Source organism: Patella vulgata, chromosome 9 (genome assembly GCF_932274485.2).
Source record: "Patella vulgata chromosome 9, xgPatVulg1.2, whole genome shotgun sequence".
NCBI lineage: Eukaryota > Metazoa > Mollusca > Gastropoda > Patellidae > Patella > Patella vulgata.
In genome coordinates this window covers 3,923,428-3,950,138 of record NC_065887.2, presented here as the reverse complement: position 1 = coordinate 3,950,138, position 26,711 = coordinate 3,923,428, and the positions used below count along the sequence as shown (strand labels likewise).

The window sequence follows — 26,711 nt, the reverse complement described above, 5'->3', positions numbered from 1 at the left end:
GAGTTGTTTCCCTTACACCAACACGGACAATGTTTAAATCGATGTTTATCATTTAATTCTTCGTAAAAATAAAATATAAAGATTGTTGATTCACGCCTTGAAATCAAATGGGGTTTAACGTCCTATTCTTCGACACTATTGATCACGGACATATATGTCATACTGTATGCTGTAAGGGAAATGTTTCCCCAGATTTGTCGAGTTCTTTTACGTCCCAATCGAAGGACTAGACTCTGCTCCTTGTCAGTTCCTTCAGTCTGTACTGTAGGGGAAACCACACTGAAATATTCCGAGCAACTTCTCCAGCCAATACCGAGACCCCTGAGTTAGTGAGCCGTGGTGGCTCAGTAAATAGGACGTTGACTTACTAACCAGGGGGTCCCGTTTTCGATCCCTGCGTTAGTCGAGAAAGTTCATCGGGGTTTTCCGGTGTGTTTCCTCCTTGTCAGTGGTGCAGGGCTGAGGACCCAGCAAATGGACAGCGTATAGTCGTACGGATGGGACGAAAAAAAACGTGCACATTAAAGATTCCTTGGCAGCTGGAATTCGATATAAGATTGGGGCGTAAGCGCCGCTGTCTGGGCAAAATTTCCCTTATAGCACACTGTACTGCGTATACCCGTCTTCATTGGCCCAGTTCGGAGCAGAACAGTAGGACGTTAAACTCCATTTCATTTCATTACCCACTGAGCCTCCCCGGTGCCCTTACACTAACTGTGTAAAACCTACCATACCGTAAGTTGGAGTTTGTCCTGGGCTATTTGTCCTGGGCCATAGAAACCGTTTTTAAAATATCTGATTCTTCAAACCAAATCGGGTCGAGTTTGAATTTTTACAACATTGCTACCAAGTCATTTTAAATTATATGGAAACAATTAGATACCAAAGGCCCATCAGTGCCGCTGCCATTTGTCAATCATTGTTCGTCGGATTACATATAGGCTAGAACAATTTGTATGTATTTCATATATATAAAGCACCTGTTCCTCGACTTAAAAAAAATACAAGATACCGAAACAAGGTTGCACTGGGTGCAAAAAGGATAACGAAACAAGACACGCGACCTTTCTTGACAGCAGACGACTCTAATGGGTTAAATTACATCATTTACGTGTTGTAATTATATATTCCAACACCCTTGTCGGGTCGGGTCGTCCTGCCTCATGTAAGGAATATAATTAATGTAAAAATAGGTTGTCAGGCAACCAAACATACGCCCACAGCAGCTAAATCTTCTGGACAGTCAACTAGAGTTGTCGCATATTTTTACTTTTTTCAGTAATGAAACATTTATAATACATTAAAATCTGATTAAGAGTAACAACTCATTAAGTAATTATCAGAAAACCATTAGAATTTGTTTGTTTTTATAAAGTTCTGCCCCATGCTAACGTTTAGTATACGAAACATTTAATATCGTGGATTTAGCTGTTCAAGTTATCAAAATTCATTGAAAATCAATATACTTGTTCGTCTCAAGGCCTGAAACTCTGTGTATCAATCTGAAGTCAATCGGATGATAACTTTAGCCTCTAGAGCGTCACAAGATTTTTCAAAATGATCAAGGACCATAACTTTGGCAGTAATAATCGAAAATCGTTGAAAATCAATATGATTCTTCGTCTCATGAACTCAAACACTGTGTATAAATTTAAAGTCAATCGGATATTAACTTTAACCCCTAGAGCGTCCACAAGATTTTTCACAGTGATCAAGGGTCATAACTCTGGCAGTAATTATCGGAAATCGCCGAAAAGCAAAAGGCTTCTTCGTCTCATGACCTTAAACACTGTGTATACATTTAAAATCAATCGGATATTAACTTTAACCTCTAGAGCGTCCACAAAATATTTTGAAGTGATCAAGGGCCATAACTCTGGCAGTAATTATCGAAAAAATCGCTGAAAATCAATAGACTTCTGCGTCTCATGACCTTAAACACTGTATAAATTTAAAGTCAATCGGATATTAACTTTGATCTCTAGAGCGTCCACAAAATTTTTTGAAGTGATCAAGGGCCATAACTCTGGTAGTAATTATCGCTGAAAATCAATAGGCTTCTTCGTCTCATGACCTTGAACACTGTGTATAAATTTAAAGTCAATCGGATATTAACTGAAGCCTCTAGAGCGTCCACAAGCAATTGTGGACGCCGGACCGACGGACGGACGGGGGCGGCGACAATATACGACCACATTTCAATGTGGGCGTATAAAAATTCCCAAAATGTTGTTATTCTGCTCGCTTATTGAACGTACAAGAAGACATTTTATTGTTTGTATGCAGAAACTAAGTGGCTAAAACGACAGACTGGTCGCCAACAGAATCAAAATGAAAATGAAATGAAATGGGGTTTAACGTCCTACTGTTCTGCTCCTAACCTGGGCTAATGAAGACGGGCATACGCCATACAGTGTGCTATGAGGGAAATTTTGCCCGGGCAGAGGCACTATGTCCTACGCTTATATCGAATTCCAATTGCCAAGAGATCTTTTACGTGCAGGCCAATGTATCAACGGGTCCTTGTTTCTTCGTCCCATCCGGACGACTAGACACCTGTCTTTATCAGATCCCCCGCCCTGAACCACTGACAAGGGGAAACCACGCCGGAAAACCCGATGAACACCAACAGAATCAAAAGAATAACAAACTTTAAAAAGTTTTAGTTTAGGTTTTCATGACTTTAAGAATTATAATATATGTTCTAGTCAAATGTGTTTTTGAGTTCGACACAGTCATTAAATATACCTCTACTGATCATAATTTTAGGTTTTGTGTGAGCTCACCCAGCTGGGCTACATATTATCGATTGTGTGAACTCAAAATTTCTCCAAAGTTGTCTCCTATTTAAACACCTGACGCCTTATTCGCGAAAAATTAAATTAAATTAGGAGCCCTGTCATTCATTGGCCAATACAATTAAAGTAGCCAGTCATAACTCCCCTCAGCATAAAGTAGTTTGATTAGAATGTTCAATATAGGCCGAATCATTTTTCATTATCCATTTTTGAATTACTATTTTAGCAATTTGATTAAAATACAGGCCAATATTTCGTTCGTTTTTTATACTTTCGATGGCCTACACTACAAGATCTGACCGGTTGTACTGGAAGGTCGCGTCAGGGGTCGTACAAGCGGTTTTTGACCCTATGACGTCAGGCATTGGTTAATCAATCCGCGCTGACGTTTCTAGTGGTTTACCCACAGTTCAGCGCATCAAACGCCAAGAACGGGCCGTAACAGACCGTTTCATTGGTTAATCCCCCACTTCAACCAGAACGCTGGTAATATAACAACTCTTCCAGATCCTAGTGTAGTAACCCAATACGATCTGTGTTTTAATCAGATAGCTATTATAGCAAATGCCGCCAAATCTTGTTCTATATTTCACATGATGGGTCTGGAACATATACTGAGCGCCATGGAAAACGCATCACTTTTTTTTCCCAAATATTTTATTACTAGGTGGTTTTGTATGTATAATATTATGCAATACTATGAACTATTGTTTCACACAATGCTCCCAAACGCAAAAAATATCGGCCCGTGTGCAAAAAAAATAAAAATGCACGAGATGCACATGAAAAACCCAATATTCACGTGGAGCATTGTGTGTGAGCCATTTAAAAGCATGTTTTCAACTTAATGTGCAGTACATGAACTGTGAAACGTCAATCTGTCGTAGTTTGTTGTTGGACGTGTGAAGGAATCGAGCTAGGGATGCCGAGACTTACTGAAAATCAACGGAATGAAGCCATGGGAATATCCAGGGCTGGCATGTCTACACGTGCTATTGCCAAACACTTCAATTGTCATCAGCCCACTATTGTAAGGTTGGTGGAACGTGTTCGAGTTACTGGATCAACACGTGACCGTCAACGTCCTGGTCCACAATGCGTTACAACCCAGGCTAAAGACCGCTACATCCGGGTCACTCATCTGCGTGACAGATTCCGCCCAGCGACTCGAACAGGTGCAGCAGTCGTCGAAAAACAAGGACCAGTAAGTGCCAATACCGTAAGACGTCGTCTAAGAGAAGTAGGACTCCGTGCACGACGACCTTATGTTGGAGCTATCCTCAGGGATCATCACCGTCAGCGGCGTTTGATATGGGCTCAAGGACACCAGACATGGAGAAGAGTAGACTGGCAAAGCGTGCTCTTCAGTGATGAGAGTCGCTTTCATCTTTATCACGCTGATGGCCGTCAACGTGTATGGAGACGTCTTGGGGAACGTCTTGCAGACTGCTGCGTCTTCGAAACGAATCGATGGGGTGAGGGGAGTGTAATGGTGTGGGGAGGCTTCACATTTCAACACCGGACCGCCCTACACATTTGCAGGGGTCGCGTTAATGCTGTAGCCTACCGTGATGATGTCTTGCAACCAATTGTTGTTCCGATGTTTCGAGCGCACCCACAACTTCAGCACTTCCAACAAGATAATGCACGTCCGCATACCGCCCGTTTTAGTATGGACTACCTGGCTGCTAACAACATCAATGTCATGGACTGGCCAGCCATGTCTCCGGACATGGCACCGATAGAACATGTCTGGGATGAGATTGGACGCCGTCTGTATCGGAGACCACAGATGCACACCATTGCTGCTTTAGAAGCTGCTCTTGTCCAAGAATGGAACAATTTGCCCCAGGCCTTCTTTCAAACATTGGTAAATTCCATGCGACGTCGCTGCACAGCGTGCGTAAGAGCCCGTGGAGGACACACGCGCTACTGACATCTGTCGTACTTTTGGTTTTGACTCCTCTGACTTAGTACCGTTGATTACAGATTAAACATCCATAAGTGTACAAATGTGTTGTTATTGATGTGTTCCCATTTGAATATTGTTCACAATAAGAAGCAAAATAAATAAGATATGTTTACAGGATCATTTTGTTATACGAAAAACTAAGTGATGCGTTTTCCATGGCGCTCAGTATATTTATGTATAAAAACGATAACACAGAAACCATTGATGTAATGCGTAGATGACCTTTATTGTCTGTAAATATAACAAATTATACAAGACAAAACCTGCTGACGTCATACCACAAAACGTTATAGTTACCATGGTGATATATATATATATATATTATCGCTGGATAATCGAAACGTCATCTAAATATACATGTATTTCAAAAATAAAACATATTGGGTTCATCATATACTTTCATGAATACACTTATAACAACACAAATTTATGTTACCATGGTCACGGAACAAATTACCATGGTGACTGAACAGATCTGGTTATCCAGTGTATAAAATCAACATTTTACAGTGTGATAATTATCATAAGAAACTGGACAATCGAGAAATTAAAAAAATAATGACAAGACTGGACATCGACGTCATTCGTTCAATAACTACATTCTAAATGCAACGAGTAAATAAAACTTATAATTATGAATAATAATAATAATAATAATACGATAAGATGACGATATTGATACATATAATAATAATAATAATATTAAAACGATTTATTAAAAACATGATGAAGAATAACGATTAAGATAGACGGGGAGACCATTTTTCTTTTTTTAAACCATTTTTTATAAGTCGAGCCTACTCCCTTGGGTATCTTTTTTTTATATATAGTATATACAGAATTTTTTATCAAGATAAATTTACTGTAATATTTAACGATTTGTCTCTCTGTCTGTAATTTTACATACAGAATATTTTATGAAGATAAATCTACTACAATATTCAACGATTTCTCTCTCTGATTTAAAATAGAATAATTCCTCGCTCTCTACAGCTATTATATCAATATATGTATGAAGTGACAGTTTAATATAAACAAATGAAAATATAAAAAAAAAAACAAAAAAAAAAACGAATTACAATCATATATTTCTCCGGTTTTGATAAAAACAAGGATTACCGTCAGTCCTCAAGTTATATAATATATGTTTTTATGTTTTTATTTATTTATTTATTTATTTATTTACATATATTATGCTATGTACAGTGATTAGCACTTTTAAATAATGACGTCACGGTCTGGTTCGAGAATTAGCCAGGCTTGTCAAGGCAAAGATGGCGTCCATTTCTTTTTGTCTCATGTCATCCTCCTGTTGTCTGAAATGTAAACAGTTAAAAATGTTTACCATATATAATGGTATACGTGTGTTGAATATGTAGAAGATATGTAATAATACACGTCTGTCAAATGTAACAATATAGGCTGTATTGCCTAGCAACGACCTCACGATCAATGAGCGGGAACCTGGTGAGCGCGGGAGATTTCGTCAGCTAGCTGATTGGCCAAGAAATGGCCTCTGAAAATTTTCTTGGGGGAGAACCCCGCAATATCCCCCTCTTAGACTCCGCGGTCAGTCACGTCGGAAGTACCTCCAGGCCTGGATAGTGAGTCAGAAGGAAAGGTTTGTTGTAACGGATGGTGCACGGTGTCTCGGTGAGTAATACCGGGACCCCCATGGTAACGGATAATTCACGGCGGTTTGGTGAGTAGGCTAATCTCCATGTTAGTGAGTCAGAAAGAAATGTTCGCTGTAATCGAGGATGAATGTGGTGTTGGTTCACTAATCAGAAAACCCCTAGTTTGATCTTAGTGTTCTGGATTTTCCGGCGAGGTTTCATCCTTCCCTCGATGGTGCATGATTATGGAGGGCCCGAGAAAGAAGTGCGTGTAGTCATTCGGGTAGGAGGGGATCACATGGAGCGAACTCGAGACCCCCTGATTAGCGAACCAGTGCTTTTATCACTGAACCAAGACGAATCCCGGGTTGTTATGCGGGTCTGATCTAATATCGAATCTACTCACCCCATTTCCTCAGTAGTTTTACGTTTTTTACCAGTCAGGAATTCTACTTCTTCACCAAAATCTGAAAAATATAACAAACAATAATATGAACGGAGGACAATACTAACAATATATAACCCGTATCGTGCACTATATTACATTCGATCCTACTTCAAGTCATGGCCTTCAATACGCTCTTCAAATGTGGTGGGAGGGTGGGGGGGTCTCAGAAAGGTAGGACGTTCAATCCTATTTCATTTCATGGCCTTAACTACGCTCTTCAAATGGGGGGGGGGGGGGGGTCTCAGATAGGTAGGACGTTCAATCCTACTTCATTTCATGGCTTTAAATAGGCTCTTCAAATGGTGGGTGAGGAGGGGGGGGGGCTCAGAAAGGTAGGACGTTCAATCCTACTTCATTTCATGGCCTTAAATACGCTATTCTAGTGGGGAGCGGGTGACTCGGCGAATAAAGCACTGGCTGGTTAGCCAGAAGGTTCGATCCTGCAGTTAGCCGAGATTCTCCGACGTCAGTGGCGAGGACAGAGGAGCTGACAAGAACAGTGGCTAGTCGTTCAGACGGGACGAAAAATCCGGAGTACATGTTGGCATGCACTTTGACAAACTCTGGCAAAATGTCCCACATAGTACACTGTATGCCCTGGTTGGTAAAGAAAAGTGTCTATTCATTCGGGTAGGACGAAAAACCGAGGCCCTATGTACACCTTACCGTGCACGCAAAAAAGAGTAGCGCTGCTCGCTGACCAGCTAAAATTTCACTTATAACATACTGCAGAAAGATAGGACGTTATACTCGTAAAATGTCCGTCTCCATTAGCCCAGTCGGTGCAGAAAAGTAGGACGTTAAACCCCTATTTCTCTCGTAATATGAATTAATCAATAATGCTGCAGCAATTGACACACAAACCAACATTTTAATAAATACGTTCACAAGTTGACTGACATAAAATTAGAAATAATGTCAACCAATTTATCATATTAAACCAGCTGTAGATGACTCGATCATGAATCTGGGCTGCAGTAGATTTTAAAATATGTCGCTTAAAGAGACATTATGCACCAACTAAATCTGTCGGTTGCAGGTCTTTCTTAGTTTAAACAATATTTTATTCAATAAACTGAATTGGATTGAACAACAGGCAAGGCCTATATAAGTTCTCTCCAAACATATAAAATAGTTAAATCTTATGTTTACAATACAGTGGTGACATATGTACAGACAGTGAGTAACAAACATATATACATTTTGAAGTGTAATTTTAAGTTTTAAATGTTAAAGTTTTAAAATCTCTTGCTGTCTTTTATGTATTTTTGCACTATTTCAAATATGTTGGAATTGGTATTATCTGAAAGAGAGGGGTTGCCATATAGGATCAGGTCAATTGTAACATTTTGATTAAGGTGGTGTAGATTATTTTTTAGAATTTTTCTTGGGGCAGAGTAGGTTGGACATATGAAAAAATAATGGTAATTATCTTCGTCTGCAGAATTACACCTAGGGCACATCTTTGTGTCACTAATAAAATGGTAGAATAAGTGATTATTTAAGCAGGTCTTTCTTAGGCCTTAAATGTTATATAAATTATTAATTAGACATTTATTAACATGACAAGACCATAATCAACTCTCGATGCCATCGGATGGCTCCGATATTAAGTAGATTAGAACAGTTCGGTCATTTAATGATTTAATTTAAAAATGGAGAAGCGAGGCTAAGTCTCGAATAACAAGCACCGTGATTACGATAATAAACAATCAATGCACACATCTTTTCAAAATTACAAACAGTGATTACTTCGCTCAAAATAAAGTAATTTGAATGAAATTATCAATATATTCATTTTGCATTATCTATTTTTGAACTATTTATAGCAAGAACGACCAGCTCTTTATCTAAATATTACATCATGTATCTTTAACAACTTTTTGTGACAGATTAAGTGGTCACAATGCATCCAGCAAAAAAAACCCATGGATGACCTTTTTACATGTAACTTAAGATAAATAGAACAGTGTATAAACGTGCTTCGCATCTATTTGCTAATTAACAGCTTAATGGAGAGAGAGAGAGAGAGAGAGAGAGGGAGAGAGAGAGAGAGCGTCCACAAACTGGGTCATTTCGGAACTAACATATGGTTCAATTTTATTTCAGTGAAGAGGGAGGGGGGTTTTTAGCTGTGGTACAGGTGACCCTACTCCTCGTGACGTACAAGCGGGGAATCGAAACCATGCCACTTGAGTCAATGACTATAGGACATTGCTATAGGGCGTTGCTATAGGGCAGAGGGCCACAGTGGCTAGCTTAGTAAGACATTGACTCATGATCACCAATCAGTAAGGGGTTCGATACCGGTACTCGCTGAGGAAATTCCACCTTGGGGTTTTGCAGCGTGGTTCTCCTTGTGCAGGACGGAGACCCTGCTCGATGATTAATAATTGTTATATAAGGTCCTTGACTCGGATATAGGATGAAATTCTACAGTATTCTACATAATTTGGCGGACCTGTTGGAAATAACGGACCCAAATATTCTACTGTTTTTGAAGTGCAAATCCTATAATTGTGCCTGTAGATTTATGTTAAAATTTCTATTGGAAAATACTATAGTATTCTATCGAGTTTTTATACTGTTTTCTGTTCAACTTTCTTCAGTTTCTAGTTAATACTAACTTCTATGAAATTGTTATCAATGTACATTGAATGTAATCAGTCCGTTAGCTAACGGATAATGAAATTGACTTTCCAGCCACAGAAATTTAACGACACGTGAGCAAGATAACAATCCGTTTAAATTTAACGGATCGTTAAAATAACTGAGTTTTGAGCAACCGTCCCCAGGACGTTAAACAAAGGCCCGGGTTAACCATTAGGCTTATAAGGCTATAAGCCTCTTAAAAAATTTCAGCCCACAAAAATCTGGCTGAGGGTCCATTCTATTTCATTTTACTATCTGGAGTTTTATTCAGTAGGCGTGAGGACGGAGGGCCCTATAGGACCAGCTGTCTAGTCGTTCGGATGGGACGAAAAACCGAGGTCCCGTGTACACATTGGCGTGCGCGTAAAAGAGTCGGCCATAGTGCCGCTGCCCGGGCAAAATGTCCCTCATCGCACACAGTATGCTTGTCTTCATTAGCCCAGTTAGGAGCAGAACAGTAGGACGTTAAACCCCATTCATTTAATTTCATTTCATTTATTCAGTGGGCGAGTCTAAAACAAATACACGTATCCCTGAGAGAGGATAGACCCCACTTCACCCATAACACGAGAATAATTTCAAAACCAACAAAACTGAATCCCGAGCCGTCTCTAGTAAATACTATGTTTTAGTTGACGGTATTTAAATTAAATCTATGACGATTAAAGTCGACCAAACAAGTTTTGTTAATTTACATTCTAACGACATTAACCTTCTGTGTTTGACGACACCTGTTGGGTTGTAGTAGAATTTATATTAGGCCTATACAGGTTTTAAACAATCACGTGATGAGTCGTTTATCGCTATTTATATTCACTTACATAACATCAAATACTAACTTTCACTGTAAACTTATACAAACCCCCAGGACTCTAGTTCACAAAGTATTCTCAGACTTAAGTTAAGAATTTACTCAACTTTCAATCACTGTTTATGAGAAATATCTTTGATCCAGAAACACAAAACTTTACACATAGTTTCTTATTGTTGTATTTGATACATTAAAACAATAAAAGTTTTATAAGGTGAACAATTTTTAGTAAAATCTTAACTTAAGTTTGAGAATGTTTTTGTGAATTCGAGGCCTGATAGCGGAGTATATTCATGAAAATACGCCCTGATCTTACCTACAATTACAGGTATTGTTTACATGAAATGAAATGAAATGGGGTTTAACGTCCTACTGATCTGCTCCGACCGGGCTAATAAAGACGGGCATACACTATACAGTGTGCTATGAGGGAAATTTTGCCCGGGCAGCTGCGCTACGACTTACACTTATATTCAATTCCAACTGCCAAGGGATAATTATTAATTAATGAGTTTAAAGGACAAGGCCCTGTGGTGAAATGTGTGCCCGTCACGCCTCGTCCCCACCCTGCTACGCCACTAAAAGTAGCAAATGGAGACGACTGAGATTTCAAATCAGATGTTCTTATCTAAGAAATGAAAAACTCAAATAATACCAAGATTTCCCAATCTCCTGAATTGATACGTCAATAAGGCATTATTATATACATGACACTAGCAGAAAGAAACATAATTTCGTAACGTTTTTTGATATGCAAACTAATTTAATCCTAGAAGTTCATGGTAACAATGGATCAGCTGTTGAATAGCCATGTTTCTCACGAGGCTCAGATGGTTTAGTTTTATATAACCATGTAACCGAACAATGACTTTATTCAATTTAAATTACTAGGATATATAAACATGTATTGAAGAGTACGAGGTCGTATTCCCTACTAATATTACACAGTTACCTTTAAATATTGTTATATACCACAGTATCGTGTGTATTCCCTACCAATATATCACAGTTAACTTTAAATATTGTAATATACCACAGTATAGTGTGTATTCCCTGCAAATATATCACAGTTGACTTTAAATATCGCGTGTATTCCCTACCAATATTGTTGTATACTACAGTATCGTGTGTATTCCCTACCAATATACCTCAGTTAGATTTAAATATTGTTATATACCACAGTATCGTGTGTATTCCCTAGCAATATATCACAGTTAACTTTAAAGGGCGTATGGCTCTTCTTTGGAACCTAACATATACGAACATGGGTCTAAAAGCGGATATTAATATACCATGAATGTATCCACGTGATTTATATTAGATTATTGTAATTTCTAATCAATTATGTTCCGTTAAATACACAAACAGTCCAATTTGAACGACAGTCATTTACGCCCGAGTCCATTCTACACGTCTTTTGTATTACTATTAATTTTGGCATTTGTGAATCAGTCATTACTATTAATTCCCGCATTGTCTTGCAGGATATGTTTTTACCTTGTTCATTACAAATGGCGCCCGAAATCAACGAGTACACGACTCGTGTATTGCTTATAAAATGACCACAGTGTGTTAAATATCGGATATTAGGATACATATATTGTGTCGAATAATGACAAATTTTTAATTCATATCTTTCTAATTACTAAACTATATTTCGATTGATGTTCCGTTGAAAGACCCAACTTTGAGAATAGTTTACAAGAAATTGCTCAATCAGGAACTACCAGAGACAAACATATGTCAACATCTCACGTCAATATCACAGATTATTCATCTTTCAGTGAGAGAAAATTGTTAGTTTTTTTAGGGGTAAAATGAACTCAACGCAAAAGTTTTCAATTTATCACGAACACCAACTTGCCTGAGGGCTATCTTTTTGTTTATCAATACAACCTGTTTTATATTTAAACCTTCAATTTATTCAACAACAATAAGGAGTGATATATATTTTTTTTAATTTGAGATATTTGGTTTTAGAGTGTCTTTTTTTATTTCTATGTCACGATGCGACCATCCGAGATCTGACGATTGGAGAGGGGTTCACTAGTCCGCCGCTATAAGAAATACTATAAATATTGGTATCAAAAAACATAATCCGAACCCTAACCCTGATAATAGATATCTGTGGACTAATAAACCCGCGGACTATAGCATTCCCCAACGATATTAGTTCTGAATCATTTCACGTTTATGTGGCACACAGACGCGCTCTTACGGCTTCACTAAATGGCTTGTTCAGTATGCGTGGACTGTTTGTGTTATATCCTTTTGAACAGTTAGGGTGACCTGCCTGTTTTGATGGGTCAAATGAGAGCGAGAGAGAGAGAGAGAGAGCGAGAGAGGGAGAGAGAGACACACACACACACGACACACACAAATTAAGTCATTTCGGGACTAACACATGGTTCAATTTTATTTCTATAGCAATGGCAGGAAACCGGAGGACCCGGAGAAAACCCACGAGGTTGGACAGGCGACCCTACTCCTTGTCAGGTACAAACGGGGAATCGCAACCACGCCAGTTATGTCACTAAGAAGGTACACCGGCCCAAATTACTTTCGTTATCGGTCTTAACATGGGATTAAACAGAAACTAAACGATGGACTACGATGAAATGGTCAGGATCTAATACGTGATGTCGTTAATTAATCACGATTCTTAATTTACCAGAACTCATTAATCCATATAAACAACTTCCTCGTATTCTCAGATCTTGTAAAAATATTGAACCATAATTAACACATCGTGCTACACACAATTTGTTTCGTGTGTTTAACATGTGATGGTGTGTGGATACTAATAGCTAAATCAAATTAAACTAATTTACAAAAACATTCCCTCAAATATAGATGTTTGTGTATAAATGATATTTAATGAAACGCCGATGAATTTCGTGGTCTTATTCCATTCCACGTGCTCTGTTCTTCTAAACGTGAGAACTACGTGCTTGGCGCGAGCTTTGTCTTTTATTTGTTACCAGTAATGCGTTGTTTACCCCACGTGCACGTATCAATACACCATTATAAGTATACTTTAAATTCCGAACCGTAGTGACTAGGGTATATTTGTATGTTCCTCTGTACTCAAGCACGTTCTGGTTGTTGAGTAACGCCCGTGTATAAAATAATATCAAATTAAAGTCGAGTGGGCGAATTAATGTCAATAAACGACGAGAGTGTCGGGTGGAGAGCAGACGATACTATTTTACCCGCCAAAAAAAGGACAAAAGCTCGCAGACGAAATCTTGCTGACTTGTTTGTGATGAGTTAACCTTTTCGTACTTGTCTGATGGAAATCTGTTTAACAGAGGTGAAATGAAATGAAATTTAACGTCCTACTGTTTTGATCCTACTGGGCTAGTAAAGACGGGAAATACGCCATGCAGTGTGCTATAAGGGAAATTCTTCCATATTTCCAGTTCTATCAGTCAATGGTTCTTGTACGTGCACAACAATATATACACGGTACCTCAGTTTTTCGTCCCATCCGAACGACTATACATTGTCCCTTGCCAGGCCCGCAGTCCTACACCACTGACAAGGGGGAATCACGCAGGAAAATCCCGATGCACTTTCTTGGCCAACGCAGGGATCGAACACACGCAGGGATCGAACACAGGAGGAACCACCTACCCACTGAGCCACCGTGGCTCCCATCTGTTCACAGAGGTAATACGATAGCCTTCTTTAAAGAAGTTGATGAACAGTACAGGTCTACATGTGACGTCACATCACGACGCGATAGAGCACCCATTGTTTACATCCGACATGGTGTACCACAAGCTGATCTGCTCGCTGCATCATAAGGACTGTCATCAAGTCAACGGACGTGGTTTCGACTCCACGGTTGTACGTGACAAGGAGTAGGGTCGTCCTCCGGCCCCAAACCCCCACTGCTTAAGACCCCTACCCGGGTTATTACCTTACTTTTCTATACCAACCGGGGACATGGAGGCGGGCATACGTCATGCGGAGTACTATGTACGAGGCGAATTTTGTCAAGACAACGGCGTTTCCGGCTTATACTTGATCGATATCCAACCGTCAAGGGATCTTTTGTGGAAGCGAAACCTCTATTTTGCCCTCCGCCCAAACGAATAGACACTGTTCCTTGCCATTGGGCGTAGTGGTTGCTTTGTTTCGTTTCCCCATATTAAATGCAACGTGTACGTCGTAATAAAACATGTTAGGGTTCAATCATTATCGTTGTCATGGTTATTATCGTTATAGTAACCGTTGTCAAGGCGACTTTACGCCCAGTAATATCTGTTTTCCCGGTTTTGTGTTTAAATTAGAGGATGTGTGAGGTGACATTCGGTCCATTTGACCCAACTTACCGTCGTGGACTCGGTAATTTATTCTTGATGAAGCCGATGACGTCGACATTTCTTCATAGTCACGTGATCCTAATGACCCAGACTGACGTCGATCACGTTTATTCGTTAAAATTCCTTCGTCTACGTCAACTGTACGTTGATAGGCGTCACTAAGGTAACGTTGTAAAATGGTTTGTTTGTATTTTAGCGAATCAGGCACATGGGATAGGAGACCATCACTTCCATTCTCGGGCGTTGGCGTGTTTGTACGAGAAGGAACGAGATCTTGGTTTGCTGCTGTGTTTAACACTGAGATCATGACAGCTTGGTCTATGGGGAATGTATTATTCTGTACTTCTGAAAAAAACAAAACACAAAAAACATTCTGATTAGTCATATATATTTTACAACTGTTACTGAGAATCATAACACAAGAATGTTTTAATGTAGTCACGGGCATTAGCGGATCTAGAAGCTGTGAATGAGGGTGGGGTGGGTGGGGCGGTTCCAAATATAGGGCGGGACCCACAATCCCACCCCACAATAAATGTCAATAAAATTGTTCAAAATCTTAATGAGCGCCCCTGTTGAACACAGATCGCAATGCCTATATAGTTGTTCGTCGATATTTATCTCGCCGGAAGGAAGTTTTGTCAAGTTGACATAAAGTTCATGTCATACTATGGTTATAGATTTTAATATTGTTATTTGTGAACGTTAGGGGCGCTTACTTGGTCTCATGGAGGGGGGGGGGGGGTGGTCACGGGAAACAACTCTTTCAGTAATTATCAGATATCGTTGAAAATTTACAGGCCTCTTCGTCTTATAAGAGTGGTGCATGTAGCCTTTAGAGTATCCAAAGGGTAGGCCTATTTTGGCGGCGAATGGTGGTGTTGGAGAGGACGGGGCGCAATTAGTTATAATCCCAGTAAACTTTAGATTAAAAGAGTAATATTAGTTATAATCCCGGTAAACTTTAGATTAACAGGGTAATATTAGTTATAATCCCGGTAACCTTTGGATTAACAGGGTAATATTAGTTATAATCCCGGTAAACTTTAGATTAACAGGGTAATATTAGTTATAATACCGGTAAACTTTAGATTAACAGGGTAATATTAGTTACAATCCCGGTAAACTTTAGATTAACAGGGTAATATTAGTTACAATCCCGGTAAACTTTAGATTAACAGGGTAATATTGTCATGGATAATTCCGGTGAAATTTCTGACAATTATAATACGTAACAAAAAAAAAAAACCTAAGAGAAACCGACGAGGAAGGAAATATACATGTATATTTAACAAGTTGAATTAATGTTAGGTGAATAACCTTCTATGGAATACACGCCCATTCTTTTATCAGAATAGCTTTACTGTGTCTGACATTTACACATGTATTAAATACAACCGGTTGTTATTGGAAACCCTGCTGACTCAGACCAGTTTGGAGCTGGCTCATTAACAAAAAGCTTCCCGGTTCATCACGGAGTTGGCCGAGATAGTTTCCCAGGGCGGAGTGTCTGGCAAGGACGAGGCGTCTCCAAGTAAGGAATGGATTCGGAAAATACTCAAATGAAATTCGATGAATAGAGAGCAAGAGAGAGAGGGAGAGAGAGAGCTGGGGTTTAACGTCCCCTCGACACAAACTAGGTCATTTCGGGACCGACATATGGTTCAATTTTATTTCAATAATTCGCTTGCGCGGTGGGGTCTTTAGCAGGTTGGACAGGCGACCCTACTCCTTGTCACGTACAACTGGGGATTCGAAACCACGCCAGTTGACTCAATGACAGATCTTATGATACAGCGATCACGTGCTAACCATTCGGTCATCCAACCCCCTTTCGATGAACAGGCAGAGTGACCCTTATTTAATCGGGATTTTAAATACCAGTTTTTATGTTTTACATCCGGAGATTCTAAGATATGAAGGGTTATAACCCCTACAAATATAATTTGAGAAAAGGCAGTCCTAGGTTTTTTTTGTATTTTATTTTAAGATTAGAAAGCTGGATTGTTGTTTTTTTTATATATAATTGCACTTGATGTCTTATCTTCAAGTAATTCGCGGATCAACATTTAAACTTAAATGTGTGTCTTTAATGCATGCTCATTTCCACGAGATAGTTTTTTATGTCCATTACGTGCACGAGTTGGTCAATTAGAACTTTGAGAAGATACGTTTTTGGAGATTTTCAAGATAAAAAAGTAATCTCCGTAACTGTGTTGTCGTGGTTAAAGATTAGAAGGTGATCATGACAACCGTGTCGTGTGAATTAAAGATTTCAAAGGATTTACCTGAAGCGCGCACCTGTCTCATTAATAACACTCTACCTGTAGTAATTTACAGGTAATAAATCTACTCAAGTACGTGTTCACATGGTTTTTTTTACCACTTCAAATTCTTTGTTAAACCCCTCGATGTGTATTTCATAAGCTCAAAAAATTGTCAACACAGCAATGTCTTTAAAAACGCACCTTTGCAGGTATTTTTTTAAAGAGGACATTTTGATCGCGGAGCAATGTCGGGTGAATATTTATCTTATTGGGAATCTTGTTGTTTTTTTCCCTCAGTGTCAACGAAAACGCCAAAGTTCTGCGATCTGGCCTGGAAATCTGTGAGAACGCGACTTTCTTTAAGTTTGTAATTTTTTGTGACATTGTCTCGCGTTGTTTTCACGTTTGCCGGCAACTTTGTGTTCGTGCATTTTCTGATCGCCGTACGGTCGCAGCAGCGCAGTAAGGACGCCACCCCGTTCTGACGGGGGCATAAACTATAGGTGGGTATAATATAATCTAAGGCTTTTCAAACAGCATTTAAGCTATAGATGGGTGTATATACATTTGAGAAACATGTTTTATATATTAATAACTCCCAATATCGGCTCCCATATTGAAGTTTATCGTTCGAGAAACGACTGATAAACGTCTCTCTGGGAGCCGAGATTGAATAACACCACCACTGGTTTAATATACGCGCCCAAACTCATTCTTTTTTCCAAGATACGTTTTCAAAGCTAAATAATTTGCGCCTACTTTATACAAAGATATTATAGGCCAACTTTAAACAAAGATATTATAGGCCAACTTTAATCAAAGATAATATAATCCGCCTACTTTAAACAGGGTTAACGGGTTTGTAAATATAAAAGATATACGACAGGTCTGATAAGAGATAAGCCACGAATTAAACCATTTTAAACGATTTACTGCTTATTGCATTTTTCTTACTTTTTAATTTGCCATGTTAAATATATTGCTGGACACCTGCACCAATATGGCAACATTATGTGGGAACTTTTCAAATGAGAGAAGCAAACTGCAAGGTTTCTTTTTTATTAAACGGGAAACTGCACGTGCATATAAAAATATCCATTCAATTGTAACCAAATGCATAGCGGATCACGAACACCGGTGACGTCAGTCGTTAGTCATGGTAACGGAAACATGTCGGAAAGAATGAGTTTACTTTTGTTCTCAAAGCTTTCAAATAGTGCTTTAAAATCACTCTAATAAGAAGTGTATTTGCTGTAGCCGGGCTCATTAATATGGCCTTTTAAAACTCAAAACATTTCTCCGCGTCACCCAATATAAATGTCGGTCGTAACCACATGTTAAAAAGGCGCCAAAAATCACACGCAGAGTCAGGTCACATCAGACGATTAAATGTCACGTGGTGCAAGTTAACGCGCTAGAGGACCAAGTGAAGACAGGGTGAGGAAATTTGGTATTTGTTGGATTTTTTTTTTCTGGACCACCAGAGTGAAAATATGTTACTAAGTGATGTGTTAGCGCGAGGTCTTTGGACTAAAAATTGTTTTAAGTTTTAAAGTTTAACTTTAATCAGCGCATGAGCAGAGACGTACAGGGTTTGCAGATCTTAGTCATGTGTCACTAACAAAATATTATAAAGAGGGATAAAACTTTAAAGAGAATTGGCTGTTTTTAAGAAGGAAAACTGGAAATTATCTAATAAATTAAATTATATTTATCTTGGGAAAGATTTCAAGTACGTTTAAGACAAGTATCACCAAGGCAACAAACTCCTTGTTTCCTATATTAATCATCATCAGAAAGAAGCTAGTCCTTTAATTATATCCAACCCTTTGTCATTAACTGTGCTGACAATAGGTGTGCTGCTGAGGAGATTTGACCATAGGTGTGCTAGAAGATTTTACAAAAGGTGGGCTAGATTGGGTAATAGGCAGCTGGGGAGATTGGACACTAGATTTGTTTTGGTGATTTCAGGTGCTGGAGTGATTTGACATTAGATGTGTTAGGGATTTAACATTAGATGTGCTGGGGAGATTTGACATTAGATGCGCTGGGGAGATTTAACAATAGATGCGCTGGGGAGATTTAACAATAGATGCGCTGGGGAGATTTGACATACAGTGTGCTTAGGGGGAAATTTGCCTAGGCAGTAGCGCTACGGTTTACTATTATATCAAATTCCAACTGTCACAGTTTTTTTTACATGCACACCAATCTGTACACAGGACCTCGTTTTTTTTGTTTCATCCGAATGACTATACATTGTCGATTGGTCTTGCGCCACTCTGATAAGGGGGGGGAACCTGTATATATTCATATATACCTACCACTGTTATCGTCCCAGTCCCACACGGTGTCATCTGAACTAATACTAAATAATTCGGCATTACCAACAACATTTTCATTATAAAGTTTAACTCTTCGCGCCCAGGTGATATTGGGTTCCTTCACAACATTTTTCAAACGACGTCGAGCATTCGCGAACCAATTAGACACCTGCACGAGTGTCATGTGACTGCCAGCAGCCAATGAAAGTTTCTGTGATTTTGATGGATATGGGTTATCTTTATTCCTATACAGCCACTGTTTTAACGGGCGAGCCATATCTTGTAATGTCTGTCGTTTGTGATGAACCTTTTCTGGGAAGAGTTTCCTGAAAAATACAAAGATATAAAACATTATTTTACAGTTGATACAAAAGGTGTAATTATATCATCAACTTAATTTTCGATTGATATCTTAGGTACGTGACCTGTTTCCTCCCACTGCTAAAAGACCCCTTATTGAAATAAAATGTTACTTCTGAAATGACCTGTGTATATATGTCTAGAGATATTGTGTATATATATCTAGCCATATTTTGTATATATGTCTAGAGATATTGTGTATATATGTCTAGAGATATTGTGTATATACGTCTAGAGTTATTGTGTAAATATGTCTAGAGATATTATGTATATATGTCTAGAGATATTATGTATATACATCTAGCGATATTGTGTAAATATGTCTAGAGATATTATGTATATATGTCCAGAGATATTATGTATATATGTCCAGAGATATTATGTATATATGTCTAGAGATATAATGTATATATATATATATATATCTAGAGATATTGTGTATATATGTCTAGAGATATTATGTATATATGTCTAGAGATATTATGTATATATGACTAGAGATATTGTGTATATATGTCTAGAGATATTGTGTATATATGTCTAGAGATATTATGTATATATGTCTAGAGATATTATGTATATATGTCTAGAAATATAATGTATATATATCTAGAGATAGTATATATGTCTAGAGATATTATGTATATATGTCTAGAAATATAATGTATATATATCTAGAGATATTATGTATATATGTCTAGAGATATTATGTATATATGTCTAGAGATATTATGTATATACGTCTAGAGATATTATGTATATGTGTCTAGAGATATTATGTATATATGTCTAGAGATATAATGTATATATGTCTAGAGATATAATGTATATATGACTAGAGACATTGTGTATATATGTCTTAGAGTTATTGTGTATATATGTCTAGAGATTTTGTGTATATGTTTCTCTGAGATTTATTGAAGGTCAGAACCATGGAAAAAGGTGATTATCTGATTTGGGTAACATACATGTACATATGTTAATAATTAAAGATGATAAGTTTATTGTATCGGCTGTCAGCTTGTACTAGGAGTTTATAAAAGATAAAGGATATTATCATTTCATCCATCTAGTTATATACACAGATGTTGAGTTGAAGTATACAATATATAGTACACTAAATATATCTACTATTATCAGTGAACTCCACAAGACAAGGAATATATCTACAAATGACAATTTCTGTACAATTTAGAATTCTGTTTACCATGTGGCTTCCTATAAGAAACGTTTGCCGAGTCTCATCACAGAACTCCACATATCTAATGACAACTTCTGTAGAATTAGGATTTCTGTTTACCATGTGGCTTCCTATAAAAAATGTAATTTGATCCTCTCCACATAACTCAACCCCTTTTAACTCTTCTACCCCATCAAACATTCACCATTAAAACTTTTTACATTCTTTATATTGGATATTTACAGTCCAGTAAATCAATTAAAGCCACATCTTTAAATCAGTGCACGTCATTATGTTTAAAGGGTATTCCTACTCTTTCTAGAACTCCTAATACCACTTGGTCAAGAGGAAGAGAGAGAGAGAAAGAGAGAGAAAGAGAAATTGGTTTTAACGTCCACTCGACACAAACTAGGTCATTTCGGAACTAACTTATGGTTCAATTTTATTTCAATAATTCGCTTGTGTGCAGGGGTCTTTAGCAGTGGGTGGAATCCAGAGGACCCGGAGAAAACCCACGAGGTTGGACAGGCGACCCTACTTCTTGTCACGTAAAACCGGGGATTCGAAACCATGCCAGTTGAGTCAATGACAGACCTTATGATACAACGCGCACATGCTAACCATTCGGCCATCCAACCCCCCACTTGGTCTAGATATATAGTATTGATAGGTGTTGTACATGAGACAGGGTATGCTTACTCTATCTAGAACACCTGATATGACTAACAAACGTTTTCTGAACTTTATGTTTATCATAATATTCTGGGTAAAGTTGTTTTTTTTCTTTAAAATAGCAAGACCTCTTTAGTTTGGGTTTAGAAATAGACTGGATATTATGATATTGTGTTGATTTGTTTTTTGAGATGCCTTGTTGGTATTTTTTATAGATCTTAATGTTTCAAACCAAATTTTTAATTTATCCTGGCTCTCGAGTTCACAAGCATTCTCAGACTTAAGTTTATGTTGCTCAACTTTTAATCACTGAAACACAAAACATTGCACATACATGTACCGGTAGTTTCTTAATGATGTATTTGATACAATAAAAAACAACAAAAGTTTTATAAAGGGCTATATTTTAGTTCAAATAAGGCGAAGAATTTTGAGTAAATTCTTAACTTAAGTCTGAGAATGTTTTGTGAACTTGGCCCCCCCCCCCCCCAACGCGCTTGAAGCTATCACTAATCAACGCTAACAGACAGTGTCTAGTGTTGCGTAGCAGTTTTTAGATATGCACAGACAGTTTCTAGTGTTGCGCAGACAGTTTCTAGTGTTGCGCAGACAGTGGATAGTGTTGCGTGGACAGTGTCTAGTGTTGTGCAGACAGTGTCTAGTGTTGCATAGACAGTGTCTAATGTTGTGCAGGCAGTGCATAGTGTTGTGCAGACAGTCCATAGTGTTGCACGGACAGTGTCTAGTGTTGCATGGACAGTGTCTAGTGTTGCGTAGACAGTGTCTAGTGTTGTGCAGACAGTTTCTAGTGTTGCACAGGCAGTGCATAGTGTTGCGTGGACAGTGTCTAGTCCTTCTCACCGTCCCATCTACACCACTCGTAACATATGAAGATCCCTTGACATTTCGACAGTGGGGAAAAAACTTGAAAATGAGCGTGTTAACCCTGCTGTTAGTTGCCGAGATCTTGCTTACCTATTTCCTTTAAAGTAGCAATATTATTTTACAGAAACCAACAACCTCAAATCTTAGCATGCAGTTAAATCATCTACAAATTGGCCAATTACACTATTTTACAGAGATTTCGTCTAATGGTTTGGATGCAGCTATGTCTGGTTTGGCGCCAGGCAGGGTATGTTTCTCTTTCGGACACCTGTTACCACTGTTTTGTCTTGTATTTTGTACACAGTGAACAGTCCATTGGCTGATTACACTATTTTGCCTATACAGTTTTTTTTTTTTAGAACTAGAATTTTGTCTAATGGTTTGTATTGTTCGTACTTGGTTTTATTGTATCTTATTGAATCTTACGGACCTCCACATTTCTTAAACACAACGTTTGAAAACTCCAGAAAAAAACGTAGGAAAAAGAATCTACTTGCTATTTTTGGAAAAGCAAAGTAAAATTGTCGCTTTAAATACATGTGCTAGAAACTCCTCCCTCTCAACTACTGACTCTATAACATGTGCAGGGTTTCATCTTATCTTCCTATGACATATTCTAATTACCATGATTTATAACAGGCCGACACTTGTCATGCACATGCTATAAAAAATACATGGTTACACACCTAAACATGCACATGATATTACAGTTAATTCTCTGCCAACATTCACAAAGTAATCTTGAATAAATCAGCTACGGTAGTTATTATAATTATCACCAGATTTTGTCTTAAAATATATCAAAAATAAAGAGGGAGATGGGGTTAAACATACACTCGACACAAAATAGGTCTTTTCGGGACTAACATGGTTCAATTTTATTTCAATAATTTGCTTGCGTGTATATATTTTAAGCTGTGGGTGAAAACTGGAGGACTCGGAGAAAGCCCACAAGGTTAGACAGGCGACACCATTGCGTGTCACATACAAGCAGGGAATTGAAACCACGGTCCTTTACTCAATGACAGACCTTATAATCTAAGGTACACATGTTAGACCATTAGACGGCTAGATCCCACCCGCCCTATATATGGTTGATTTAAAATACCCTTTAAAATCCTCAGCAGTCCACTGTAATGTCTCCTAATAAAATGAGATTAACCATAATCCTTGTACACCCTTCTGAAAGATATGGGCTTTTATCATAACCTTTAATGACCCATCAGAGAGAGAGGTGGAGATGGACATACAGAGAGAGATGACATACGGAGAGAGAGAGAGGGGCAGGGGCTTTCAGAACATGGATTTATCCACCAGATAGAGATGTACATACAGGGGGAGAGAGAGAGAGAGAGAGAGAGAGAGATATGGGGTTTAGCATTCACCACCAAAGCAAAACGAAGACAATCTGGGCTACCAGAGGGCTTTTGCCTCTACAGACAGGTTTAACTGTAACACAAGGACCACATATCATTGGCCTCGTGAGGCAGGTTTAACTATAACACAATACGAGGGTCACATATCACCGTCCTCTTGAGACAGGTTTAACTGTAACACAAGGGCCACGTATTATTGCCCTCTTGTGACAGGAGTAAATTTAACACAACACAAGGACCATGTATCATTGGCCTCTTGAGGCAGGTTAAACTATAACACAACACAAGGGCCATGTATCATTGGCCTCTTGAAGCAGGTTTAACTGTAACACAACACAAGGACCATGTATCAATGACTATAGAAACAGCTTTAACTGCTAGATCATGTATCATTGTCTGTAGAGTAAATGTATATAATGATCTGACAGCCAACAGCTGGTTTTTAAAACTTTCATTTTTTTTTTTTTTTTATTTTAAAAAAAGCCCTGACATTTAATATATTTTGATTAGAAAGTTGAAACAGGTTCTTTGTCATTTATTATCGTGATTAAGCTGCTACATCCGTTAGTTTTACAGGTTTTACCATAAAATACAACATCTTTTATAAGTCTTTTATTACAACACAGTATTTCAACTCCTATTATATAATCTACACAGAACCTAACTAGAAATATTTAGCGCATTAAAAAAAAAAAGCAACCTCAAAAACACTTGGTTGCGATATCACCTGAAAATGGAAGAGGACGTAAAATCTCTGAACGACCAACAATTTTTTACAAAAAACTTTGTCCTTGATATTTTGAATCCGCAATTTAATTAAAATACAGATTTAAATTTTCTTGTATTTATTCATAATTGTTGCTGAGGACTTTATTTACCAGAGTTTTGTTGCTGTGGATTAAATTTACCAGAGTTTTGTTGCTGAGGACTTTATTTACTGGAGTTTTGTTACTGTGGACTAAATTTACCAGAGTTTTGTTGCTGAGGACTTTATTCACTAGAGTTTTGTTGCTGTGGACTTTATTCACTAGAGTTTTGTTGCTGTGGATTAAATTTACCAGAGTTTTGTTGCTGTTGACTTTATTCACTAGAGTTTTGTTGCTGTGGACTTTATTTATTAGAGTTTTGTTACTGTGGACTTTATTTATTAGAGTTTTGTTACTGTGGACTTTATTTATTAGAGTTTTGTTACTGTGGATTTTATTCACTAGAGTTTTGTTGCTGTTGACTTTATTCACTAGAGTTTTGTTGCTGTTGACTTTATTCACTAGAGTTTTGTTGCTGTGGACTTTATTTATTAGAGTTTTGTTACTGTGGACTTTATTTACTGGAGTTTTGTTACTGTGGTCTAAATTTACTAGAGCTGAGGATTTTATTTAGTAGAGTTTTGTTGCTGTGGACTTTATTCACTAGACTTTATTCACTAGAGTTTTGTTGCTGTGGACTTTATTCACTAGAGTTTTGTTGCTGTGGACTTTATTCACTAGAGTTTTGTTGCTGTTGACTTTATTCACTAGAGTTTTGTTGCTGTTGACTTTATTTATTAGAGTTTTGTTACTGTGGACTTTATTTATTAGAGTTTTGTTACTGTGGACTTTATTTATTAGAGTTTTGTTACTGAGGACCATCCAGCCTCCGGGTTTTCTCCTGGGCCCTCCAATTTCCTCCTATCTGCTAAAGACCACTATGGAGTAGACCTTAAACCCCATTTCTCTCTATGTGTGTGTGTGTGTGTGTGTGTCTCTCTCTCTCTCTCTGGCTGTCTCTATATTCAGTTTTAATCCTGTATATTATAAATATACCTACATTAGTTTATATCAACATAACATTGTATGTTACACTCATGTTAACTCTTGTTGTACCTATTGTTACTCCCATTAAACACTGCTGCACCCTTCGTTACTTGGCTAGAATCACCTCCCTTGGGTAGGCTACTTGGTTCTAAACCTGCTACAGAAACAGAACCATTTTGATTTACTTTGAATGCAGTACAGATTAAACAAATAGATGTTAGCATTCTTTTTCTTCGTTGATCGGAAAACCTTCCTTGAATCATATGTTTATTTATTCACCAATTTTAAGCTAAACCATTCTATGTAAATATGCTCAGTTACCACTACTGGCGAAGTTCACATACTATTTTGTCAGAAAAAACCCTCCTTTAATTAGACAAAGGATATTATTACACCCCAAGTTGTGAAACAGTCTCCACCCAAAATAAAAACCCCCAGAGAGAAGAGAAGGATGGGAATGCAACCATAATTATTAAACATATATAGTGCAGGTTTAGTGCCAAACCATAATATACAGATTAGGTGTTGTCAGAAATGATACTAATGGATAGCCTGTTATTTAATCCATTAACTACAGATGGCAGTTTTTTTTTTTGTCAAGGCGAAATAGAGAGATATGTACAGATAGAGAGAGAGAGAGAGAGAGCGGTGGACATACAAAGAGAGGAAGAGAGAGCCTGGCTTTCAGAACATGAATGACCCACCAGAGAGAGAGAGAGAGAGAGAGAGAGCGAGAGAGATGAGGTTTGGTAGTCACCCAGCGAAAACTCACATGGTGTGGTTGGACAGGTGACGCTACTCCTTGTTACATACAACTAGGGAATGGAAACCATGCCAGTTGACTTAATGTCAGACCTTGTGATCTAATGTGCACGTGTTTAACAATTTAACAATTTCATTACTCCAGTCAAAACATTAGGATGTTAAGCCCCATTTCATTTCATTTCATTTCATTACCCCAATCAAAGCAAAACATTAGGACCTTAAACCCCATTTCATTTTATTTTTATAAGTATATATATATATATATATTTGTGTACCTGTATAGTGTTATTATTTTATACCCTGTATATTACTTCACCTGTTTACTGTAAGTATAAAGTATTAACTTTATAATTACATGTAATATAGCTGTAAGAATATCTGAAGAGTTGAATATTATTACATTAACAACATCTACTAGACCAAGTGGTAATTATATCATCATATACAAACAGGAAATTATA

General features: G+C 37.9%; 1 protein-coding gene and 1 long non-coding RNA gene across 2 annotated transcripts in view; one reads left to right on the top strand and one right to left on the bottom strand.

The window, feature by feature from the left end:
• Positions 1-4,977: 4,977 nt before the first annotated feature.
• The window catches only part of LOC126831588 (homeobox protein Mohawk), an 86,858-nt gene continuing 65,124 nt past the window's right edge, over positions 4,978-26,711 (bottom strand). The window contains exons 2-5 of the mRNA XM_050562174.2: positions 19,220-19,545; positions 14,638-14,973; positions 6,793-6,853; positions 4,978-6,086 (exon numbers count right to left, since the gene is read on the bottom strand). Of these exons, the coding sequence (XP_050418131.1) occupies positions 6,002-6,086; positions 6,793-6,853; positions 14,638-14,973; positions 19,220-19,545 (808 nt within the window). The 3' untranslated portion in view covers positions 4,978-6,001. The remainder of the gene's footprint in view (positions 6,087-6,792; positions 6,854-14,637; positions 14,974-19,219; positions 19,546-26,711) is intronic.
• LOC126831618 (uncharacterized) overlaps positions 18,238-26,711 on the top strand; it is a 37,896-nt gene continuing 29,422 nt past the window's right edge. Inside the window, exon 1 of the long non-coding RNA XR_007684224.2 lies at positions 18,238-18,332. This is a non-coding gene — a long non-coding RNA (uncharacterized LOC126831618). The remainder of the gene's footprint in view (positions 18,333-26,711) is intronic.